The following is a 10,504-nucleotide window of genomic DNA, read 5'->3' on the forward strand; positions in this document are numbered from 1 at the left end:
GAGAATCTGAGCATCTATAGCGAGTGGTCTGGTATACGACAACGGCAATAATTAGTGAGAAGAGACTGCTGTTGTTGGTACTTATATAGCGTATACAAAAGAGCATTCTTCCATGTATTGGATAATCATTAATTTCTATCATACGCCGTCGTCTCATCACGGATATACTAGAGTGCAAGTGTGTTGAAGAAAAGGACGGCGTTAATCGAACAACAACAAATGTAAGTACAGTAGGTCGAATACATCATTTAAAAAAATAAATTGGGAATGTTTTAATAATTTTCAATCAGCCTAATAAATATAATGCAAAAATATAGAAACAATGCTTATAAAGTGGTATGTGTATCTCGACCTTTTTTTTAATGTACACAAATTGGAATTTGTACTTTTAAATTGTAGGCGCTCTACTGAAACTACTTCTTAAAAGTTAAAGGAATCGTGGTTCTTTTTTACTCTACGCATGCGGATTAGGCCTACTACTTACTTACTAATTCACACTCAACATTCTGTAGGCTATATCCTTTTCCCTGTATGCCTATAACAAATTTAAATTTTCTGATACTACAAAATACACACACGATTAAAATTAATGATAACTTGTTGAAATGTACCATATTATCCTACAAAAAACTGCACCGATGTTATTGATCTTTCCGGAGTATACTGGGAGAGAATATTGGTAATTATGCGCGCGCGTACGTAATCCAATTGGTATACTTCTTTGATCGCCGAAAATTATGCTAACCAATGTATTTTCATACACATAAACCTGGTTTCCACAAAAGCTCTGTCTATACTATCAAACTAGTTAGACAAAACAAGTGTAATGTTCACAACTATATAATATGGCGTGATATGATGTCATCGTGTCCATATTATAGAAGCACATAACATTTTTTAATCACCTAAAGTTTGATAGTGTAGACAGAACTTTTAGAGACGCAACACAAGTACGTAACCGCAACGTAGGTAATTTTACCACAACGTACGCTAACTTGCGTTACTTCTTAGTGGGAACCAAGCTTTAACGAAAAATAACTACATTCTTGTTGAGTCAATATTTGTACAAAATCAATAATAAGTTATTATATGGCCTAAAAAGATTTAAAAGTTCAATATCAATGCATACAAACACAAAATAATACTACAGAATTCTGTCATGTGTTTTTCGAATCGTGCATATTAATGTTGCACACTGTGTTACTAAGGGAGCGCTTTAGATTATAATTTAATACACTGTAAATTATCAGTTAATTCACGGAGAAATTGAATGCAAATTCACCATGGGGCATCATAAATTTGCGCATAATTATTCAGTTACCTGCGTTCTATACGGTATAATTCACTTTTCTTCTGACTTGTACATGAAAGATTAATTACTGCATATAAGGCATAGCGGTAAAACAATGCTTTGTTAATGTAGAGTGAACATGCATTAGAGTGAATGGTCAGTCTTGTGAGGGGTGTGCTTAAGGATTCTTAAGAGAGTGAAAGTCACTCATTGCATAAGTTTTAATCAACTCGTTATTTTAGAGTCAACAAGTGACATTTTCACTCGAATACTAAAAGAGTAGAATCAATCAACTTTTCGTTCAATTCTAATTACCTTTTGTGGCCTCACTTCTTCATACTAGATTAAGTATTGTATTTAACACATTTTATTTTTAAAAGGTATAGATATTTTTTTACGTTCGTGCTTGTTACATGCCCGTTAGGTGGAAAGCTGACAAACGATATTTATTATATAGAAATAACGTAGGCGTTATTTAAATTTAAATATATATTTTACCTAATTTTGAAGTATGAGGAAATTTCAACTTCAGTTTAACAAACGTGCAACTATTTAATCTTAAATAGTTAATGACTGGAATTCCTCAAGTATAGTCGTTCCATTAAAAACTACAAATACTCAATGAGATACAGAGGTGTTATTATGTACCCATGACAACGAATATATGGCCTATTATATTGCATAACATTATCATATTACATTGTGAAATTGTATAATAATTACTAATCATTTATTTTGATTGTAACTTAACGGTAGCTTTATAAGTCATTGCTAATTACGTCACAGTTATTTTTCCTTTATTTCTATAAAACCAGTTCTAAGATGTTTAATAAAGTGTTTCTATTTATGATTGTATCTTGATTATTACTGAATAATCTTTGACCTACATCATGATCCATCAAGGACAAATAGAATATGGACAATCAAATCATACAGTTCAATTATTCATAATAGGTTTCCATCGAAACATCAAGCTGTGTAAAAGCTACAGTCTTTACAGTTGTGCTTTTGTGTTTCCATAGTTGTTATCGTGTGTCTCTCGTTTCCTTAGCTGACATCGCCTACGCAATGCGAGGACGTACAGTACCACGCAACGTAACAATCACGTTGACACAACTGATTATCGTATCGCTTGTGATTAGTCAAATTAATTTGCTTTGCGCATGTCCAATACGTACCTCCTTTTACACACTACCTTCAAACTTTGCAGGCAGTGTGTATTTTCGTATACGATGCAGACAAAAAAAATAGCTCCAGGGTCGCACAAATGGGGAATTGTATGCCAGTGTTAGGCCTACAGGGGTACCTAGATAAGCTATGCTTATAGTGTATATTACACTCACTAATAATGGCGTTGAGCGTTTCTAAATACGAAGCTTGAATTGTCAGAATGTGCCGTATCGTTAGTTAAGTACGTCGTTTCACCTTTCTATCCTCACCAAAGCAGCTGATCTATTTCCCCTCTATTTCGTTCTCATCCTTCTATTCCATCGATCGTTTGACGCTCCTGGCGCCAAAAAAACATTTCTCGTTTGCTTGAATAGTATACTAACAAATACCCTTTTAATATATAATGCCGTCTCCTAACTCTGTCAGTATTTGGGGCTGAACTGGACACCTGAAGTTCCAGTCAAATTCAATTTTAACACGAAGCCGATCAATTTTTGTTTACATCTACCACAGTGAGTGTTCCGTTGTATAATGCAGATCTACAGTGACCTCTTTAAACAAATCTTAACACCGAAAGATACAATTTCATAAACCAATTATTCAATTATATCAAATCGAAATGTATGTATTAATATTTCATGGACTATAAATACTATACTGCATACCATGCGGTTTGTTCAACAAACATCAAATCAAAATATCATAATGAGAGTTACTAATGTTACAACAAATGATATTAGACAAATTCCAATGAATTACATAATGTAGGCCTACCGGTACCAGTTTAAAAAAATAGTTTATTTACATCAACGTGTATATTAATACAATACAAACATTTCAAGCAGGATGTATTCAGTGATGATTGTTACCGCGCATCTAGTTATTATTATTTTATTGTCAGACAGTACAGGATACAAGAAAACTTCTGTATTTGTAACTGAGTTACCTCACATGAGTTGACAGATTATTAAAAAACTTAAAGATGAAGTTCGTCTTAAGATAGATTTTATTTATGAACATGAAAAATGTTGTTGTTGTTCTCAACATATTGAACAAAGAGGATGCATCTGTACTGTAAACGAGGACGAAACACGCCCTCTTTCTGTTCTCAAAATAGAATAAATATTATTCTCTCCGTTCTCAATAATATCAATATTATTTTTCTAGAAACTCAAAATATACGGGCGCAGGTCGTTTTACGTGTCTAATCACTTTATATATTACAATTTGACTAACATGGTACTGGTATAATACAGGTGAATCGTTTAGTGGTAACCCGCTTGTGATTGTCATAATACAGTTATAATTAGAGGGTCTTTGTGGATTTTAGTGTTCAACAATAAAACAATCAACATCTTGTGGTGGTGCAGCCACGTGAATGATTTCTCAATCTGTTAATTTAGGTATAGCTAATCTTCTAACTACAGGGTTATGTGCCGACTGTTTCGCAGTTTTAGATTTCTTGCTGTTTTCCTCAATTTTTTTTAAACTCTCATAACTAACCAAGCCATTCTTCAGCATTCTACCGTTAATAATCGCTGACCATTCTATGTCATTCTTTTTTAAATTTCCGCAGAATGCTTGAGCTTCATCAGCAGACAGCCCTGCTTGGAGTTTGTTCATATTTATAGAAACATTATTCCTATGTAGTTTTATTGTTGTTTCATTAGCAAGACACAAGGCAAGATATTCTTCCTTAATTCGCTTAAATTCAGACAAATCTTTCTGAAATTTCTTTCCTTTTTTGTGAATTTTATCCCAAAAGGTTTTATTAAAATGATCATAAAATGCAACATCGGCTTTGCTTAAAGATCGGATTTTTCTTTTTGAATCTTTTGATAAGATCAATCTTTCACTTCTAACATTGATTGACATGTATACAAAATCCTCAAAGTTCCAACAGAGAAAATCCTTCAACAAAATCATTGACTCATCAAAATATTCTGTAATCAAAACTAAATCAAATTCCGAATCGAGTTCTTTAATCTTCTGCTGAACACGTTTATCATCATTAAATTCGTGTTTCTTCAAACCAAACTCCTGCATCTGTCCGTTCCAAACACGATTAAACGGCGATCGACTGTAAGTGAGATACCTACTAGGCTCATGCAAGAAATCATCAATAGCCATCTTAGGGTCTGGCTCGTAAATCCTCTTCGCCATACCAAAATACGTGAACACCGATTCAAAATAAGAGCTAGGCTCCCTTGCCATAGTTATATATACTGCACCAGGGAATGCAATGTCCATTTCAGATTTATTATACAAAGTGTGAGACGTCAACATATCTAATTTTCCTTGATTTGCCACCATGCTCCTATGAAAGGGAACATGGTCAGTGACACCTTGGTAAATCGGTAGTGTTAGTTGATTGTTGTAAGCAAATCTGTCCAAAATGGCTGCTAAAGTTGTACTTCCCGTTCTATGTGTTTTCATATACACGATCTTCTTTACAGGTTTGCATTTTGGCTGGACTTGAATGAAGAGAGGTTTTCCAGCCCTCACAAATTCCTTTAAAAACAAATCATTTTCAAAGTAAATAAGTCTGTCTACAGCTCATGCACCAACGGTTTAGTGACTACGCTGCTACATACGTTTGTTGATCACTGTACTGTAAAATTAGTGTTTAGATCTATTTTGTACCCACTTTTTCCACACATTTAACTTTTAAACACTTAGTTACATTTAGCGTGTTTAAAACCTAAACGTGCTTATAGCTAGGCCTACATGTTGTTTTCCTCCACTCGCTTAGCAATGTTTAGGTGGTATTTATGTATTTATATTGCTCCACATGTCACTGATGTGTTGAGTTGGATACAGACTACATGTTTAGAATGTATTTAGAACCTAAACATGTTAAAGGCTAAATGTGTGGAAAAAGATCTAAACACTATTTTTACAGTGTAAATATAGGCGCTATGCAACCGTGTAGTGTAGGCCTACAGTTAGTCACACACAACCGAATGGCAAATGACATTGGTGGTACTAAGGTCTCCTTAACTCGATATATAGGCATTTTTATTTTGAATTTAATATTTTTTTTCAACAGATATCAACGTTTGATCGTAAAATGGAGAAGCTAAATTAAATTCCATTTCAACGTTTTTAAGCAATGAATTACCAGCATCATCACCAGGTTATCAACTAAAAACGGTAAGTTAATGCTATTTAATATTTATTCATACAGGAGAACCCCTACTTTGTGTTACAACCTATTCAGGGGACACCCTTAAAAAGGGAAGAAGAGGAAATAATACGTTTTAACAAAATAAAATATTACTGTGTGTGCCATACCTCAATATGATATTGAACAACCAATCCCAGTGACCTTAATTTGATTACGCTTACGTATCCAACAAAAATGAACATGAAGAAGGCAATCAAACAAAACAGTCGGAAAACTGTCCGTTTCATCGTAGCCGTAGACAGAACCTTTACGACGCTTCGAAAAAGTGAATGACGTGCTTGTATTAGAAGAGATCTCGCACTATAGTATTTTTATATTATCACTATGGTTATACGTTTACGGTATGCTGAAAAAAAGACAACGAACGCATTCTCAATACACATATCAAATAACTTGATCAAATTATTGCACGCAGTGACATTATTTTCATTAAAAATGTATTATATTGGATGTGTGTATGAATTATGGTAAATTATTGACTGTAACCTAATACAAAGGTAGGCCTATTCGATTTAAATACGGTACTAATTGTGTTATATGATAAGTTCTTTTCATCAAATAATGATTACTCTAAATTAAAAACCCTTTTGCAATTGTAAAAGTATATATAATATAACAGTATAACATACTGTATATAGCTTATGCAGGTCAATGTAATATAACCCAAACATAATATCAGAAGAAAACATTTTATATTAAAAGTCTGGTCTCGTACGGTTCAAATGAATCAATCAAAAATGATAAGGCCTCCGTACTTTTCAACAACAAAATTACTGGGCTTACCCACCCAAGGAGGCCTCTGTACTTTTCAAACATCTTGTTATAAAGTCGATTTGCTATAGAAAAATACAAAACAAAAATTGCTTACCGAAGACTTAAAGGGTATGCCATAACATGCGCTTTGACAACCTAGCTTGAAATGCTCTCCAATTGCCGCCGTGACGTGGATGTGTAGTGACTTACCTTTCATTGTGTGTGTTTTCGGCACAATACTCATGCCATTGTTATTTTAACAAGTGTTAGACACTTCTTTTCTGACTATTTTTCTTAATGGAATAATTAACGCTGGATCTTTAGTAGGTCTCATTTTATGTACTATTTTTGTATACTGTTTTGTGCTAATCTAAAATAAATGGACGGTTTCTAACAATACACGTTTCTTAATTAACTTGCTATATAAGTATAATGGGGTGTTTTCGATCAAAGTAATAATATCGAAGCTTTGGGCTAAAATTATAATCATGATCTCATATTAAACGAACAAAAATAAAAACAACTTTCACAAATTGTTTACAAGGCTATTTCAGGGCCGTCCGTAGCCACCAGTCAACGGTTGGTAAGGGTTCAACTTTACCACTTTTTGGCAGGGGATTGTTCCCTCTTGTTGCGCCAACACTTTAATTCTCTTATTTCTATTTAAATTAAAATTTAAAGAATTGTTATATTATTTTTGTCAATGTATTCACAAACATGGAAATATAACAATTAAGTCTTTAATAATGGAAAACCGTTACGCAGCGAAACGTAACATATACCAGTTTGGAGACGGTACGTCATTTATGGAGATACGAACATTCCATTTAAATAACAATGTATTGGTTTGGATTAATCAGTTAGTAAATTTATTTAAATTTATTTTAAACCAGGACACGTACTTGACAGTCTTTTTACAACACTGCATTATCTCTTTATAATTATAACAACTTAATTTAAAACGAACATTTAATAAACTTTTGACTGATATATCGATACGCTACAATTAATCATAGAGATATTATATAATAGTATCTCTGTGAAATAATAAAATGTACAGTGCGGGAACAGCAGTCAAATTAACTAATTTTTTAAACGGGTTAAACTATCTCATTAGCGGATTGAGAGGGCGGGCTTTACCGAAACAGCCACACAATTGACTTGTACTTCGTATGTTCATGGATTATATTAATGAATTCATTAATCCATGGTATGTTGAAATTGCCTTAATATCTGTGTGAAAATTGAATAAAAACGACAAACAAAACGGACAAATAATGTTAGGCTCTTTCGATTGTTAAGCCATATTATTATCAACGATGTGTAGCCTAACTTTGTCACCGACAATTTAGAACTATACTTGTATGTCACTGACACGCTACGAGTTACACACGAGTGTAATTAACAGTAATTGCATTAGCTCGTATCACAATGTATTGTCGATACATCAATATTTTAAATTTTACACATCTAGGCCTAATGGACAAGGCTCTCGGTGCCTTGACTTATTGCTACTGATCCTACAAAGACAGTTCACAGTACATCCAGGTAAGCGAGACATCATCAAATCATGTTCGAAAAAGTGCCACTTTACGATGGTTTTCAATTTAGCCTTATACAGACAGAACTGAACAAAATGTATTTAACTGTTAAAGCTCACAAATAAATTCATAACGAACAAATTATATCAAATAATAGTTATAAATCATTACACTAATTTGTGTGTGACGCGCGTGTGTGGTTTAATAATAAAGCGAGTACCATTTTAAGCAGGCTGCCCGTTCACACTTATTTAATTACTCAAGTTGATCTCATGGGCACAGTTATCGCAAATGTGCTGCGTAGGAATCAACGTACCCGGGTAAATAACTAAGGCTTGGTTCCCACTAGGGATGCAACACAAGGACGGACGGACGTAACGCAAGCGAATGGACCAAATAAGCGTCCGTTCGAATAATCCTTCGCTTGTGATTCGTCAAATCACTTACGTTGCACTTACGTCTTTGCGTTACGTCTATATTATGGGAACCAAGCATCAACCAGTTAATTTGACCAATCACAAGCTTTAACATTGTCTGATACTTTGAACTTAAACATATATTGTCCCATGAAAAAATAATTCACTAAACATTTTTTGTTGAATATGCCATTTTAATGGACAAAACCGGTAATTTAAAGCAAAAAATAGTAAAATTGGCTGTCAGCCAATTAGTTTTAGAACTGATTAACTTTATTAAAACTACAAAATAACTTATTCAAAGTCTGATTTATCTTATCTTCATGTTTCATGTTTTTAGTAGACAATACATCTTTAACTTTAACAGTCTCAACGAACAAAGTGGTTATAGAAACTATCAGTATTCAATTTGTCGATAAAATTACACCATAAACGTTTACATTAGTTATAGAATGCTGTTGGTGCCTACCACAATGTGTGGCAATTTGTTTAAAAACTTTGATCCGTTTAAAGTTCAATACAAATACGTATTTTGTGCTTTCTAGATGAACTTCTCGTTAACTTCCAAAACTTACGATGTGGTAAAGTTTATTATACAATTACTGTAACATGAATTACTCGTCTCAGTGTCAATATATCAATTATGAACGTGGCCCAATATTTTCATAATGTTTTGCGAGTAGGCAGGTAAACAGATTACGTATTGTATTTCTGCTATGATATAATATTATTCTCTAGGCAAAACTAGTGTGCAACCTAATATCTCTAAAAATAATAAAAGTATGTTATAAAGAAGACAATTTATGACAACACTAACTGAAATTGCTAAAGAATTGCTGGGAAAATTAGAACATGTCGTGTGAACAAAAAAAGACAGCTCAGCTTGAACCGCTGGAAAGCGGCCTTCAAAATCAACTCGTTATACGGACGCGACGTACACGTACATGACGCTTATTCGACGCGTGGTGGGCGCGCATGGTTTATTCGATGTATGTATAAGGTAACCTATACATAATACCGTTATTTAATATTACATTGATAGCTTCCGCTTCCAAAATATCCGATATATTAACTATAATAGGTCTATTGCCCTAAATTGGTAAAAACACGTTGCAGTTCCATAAAGTATAAAATGATATGCGAGTGTTTAGTGTCTTATTCAACCATGACGGAAAATTGAGTCAATGCCGTTGTGTATTGTATACTGAAATAATTAACAAGTCATCGGGTATTATTTATTTATTATTCTCATTTTTCTTCAAGAGAAAACTGTTATTGTACATAATGCATGACAATAAACCGTACACGGAAATTGTCTGTGTTGTGGTTGTTGATAAGTAAGTTCCTTGTACGCAATTTGTGTTGTGCACTTTACACGTTTGCAGTTGTAACAACAACACTAACGAAACAAGGCATAGTAAGTATTTTTGTTACACTTAAAAGACAGATACATACTAACGGTAGGGTTGTCAGTGGGTACGGTAGTTTTGCAGACGATAAATGCGCACCTTCCTCTGTGTTTAACAGGACTCTTTATTTTTAACGTGACCGTTCTAACAAAGATATTACAATTGCGCTAAAAGGAAAAGGTATACCCGAAAGCTCTGCAATTTATTTCTGGCTGTTTTCATTTGCCGCTTTGATTTAGCTTTTTGCTTTATTTGTATCTCCATAATTGAGATCAACAGTCATAGTCATTGATAAAAACCGCAGATCATTTCGTCAGTAATTCCCCTTCATGGTATTACAATTTTTTACGGATTTTGTACCAGCGCTAAAATGTTGATAGGTTTTTTATTTAACATTGCGTCATAAACCACCAGTTCTCAATAATGTGTTGACAACTACATTTTTGTTTATGATATATGTTTTAACATTTTATCTCATGTCTATCTGCTTTAATGTTTTATTTTATACCATTAACTCCCATTTCCTGCAGTGTATAGCCTATTGCTTATAGGTAATCTATTTCTTGTTGTATTATTCTTGTTATTGTTTTTGATTTTGACCAAGTGAATAAAAATGAATCATTTATTTTATTTCCTGTTTCCTTACGTGAAAGATTGCCGAACTAATATAACTGAACCTAACCCTTAAAATAATCTCTCTCTCTCTCCCCATGAAATAAAAAAAAAAAATGCTCATG

General features: G+C 33.4%; 1 protein-coding gene across 1 annotated transcript; it reads right to left on the reverse strand.

The window, feature by feature from the left end:
- Positions 1–3,599: 3,599 nt before the first annotated feature.
- On the reverse strand, positions 3,600–5,887 carry LOC144841355 (galactosylceramide sulfotransferase-like). The gene is made up of 2 exons (XM_078697674.1): positions 5,756–5,887; positions 3,600–4,972 (listed from the first exon to the last, which is right to left on the reverse strand). Exons 1-2 carry the CDS (start codon positions 5,873–5,875, stop codon positions 3,848–3,850), a joined length of 1,245 nt encoding a protein of 414 aa, XP_078553800.1. The 5' UTR covers positions 5,876–5,887; the 3' UTR covers positions 3,600–3,847.
- Between the last annotated feature and the right edge of the window lie 4,617 nt (positions 5,888–10,504).

The sequence above is a fragment of the Antedon bifida genome, chromosome 4, assembly GCF_963402885.1.
Source record: "Antedon bifida chromosome 4, ecAntBifi1.1, whole genome shotgun sequence".
Classification (NCBI taxonomy): domain Eukaryota; kingdom Metazoa; phylum Echinodermata; class Crinoidea; order Comatulida; family Antedonidae; genus Antedon; species Antedon bifida.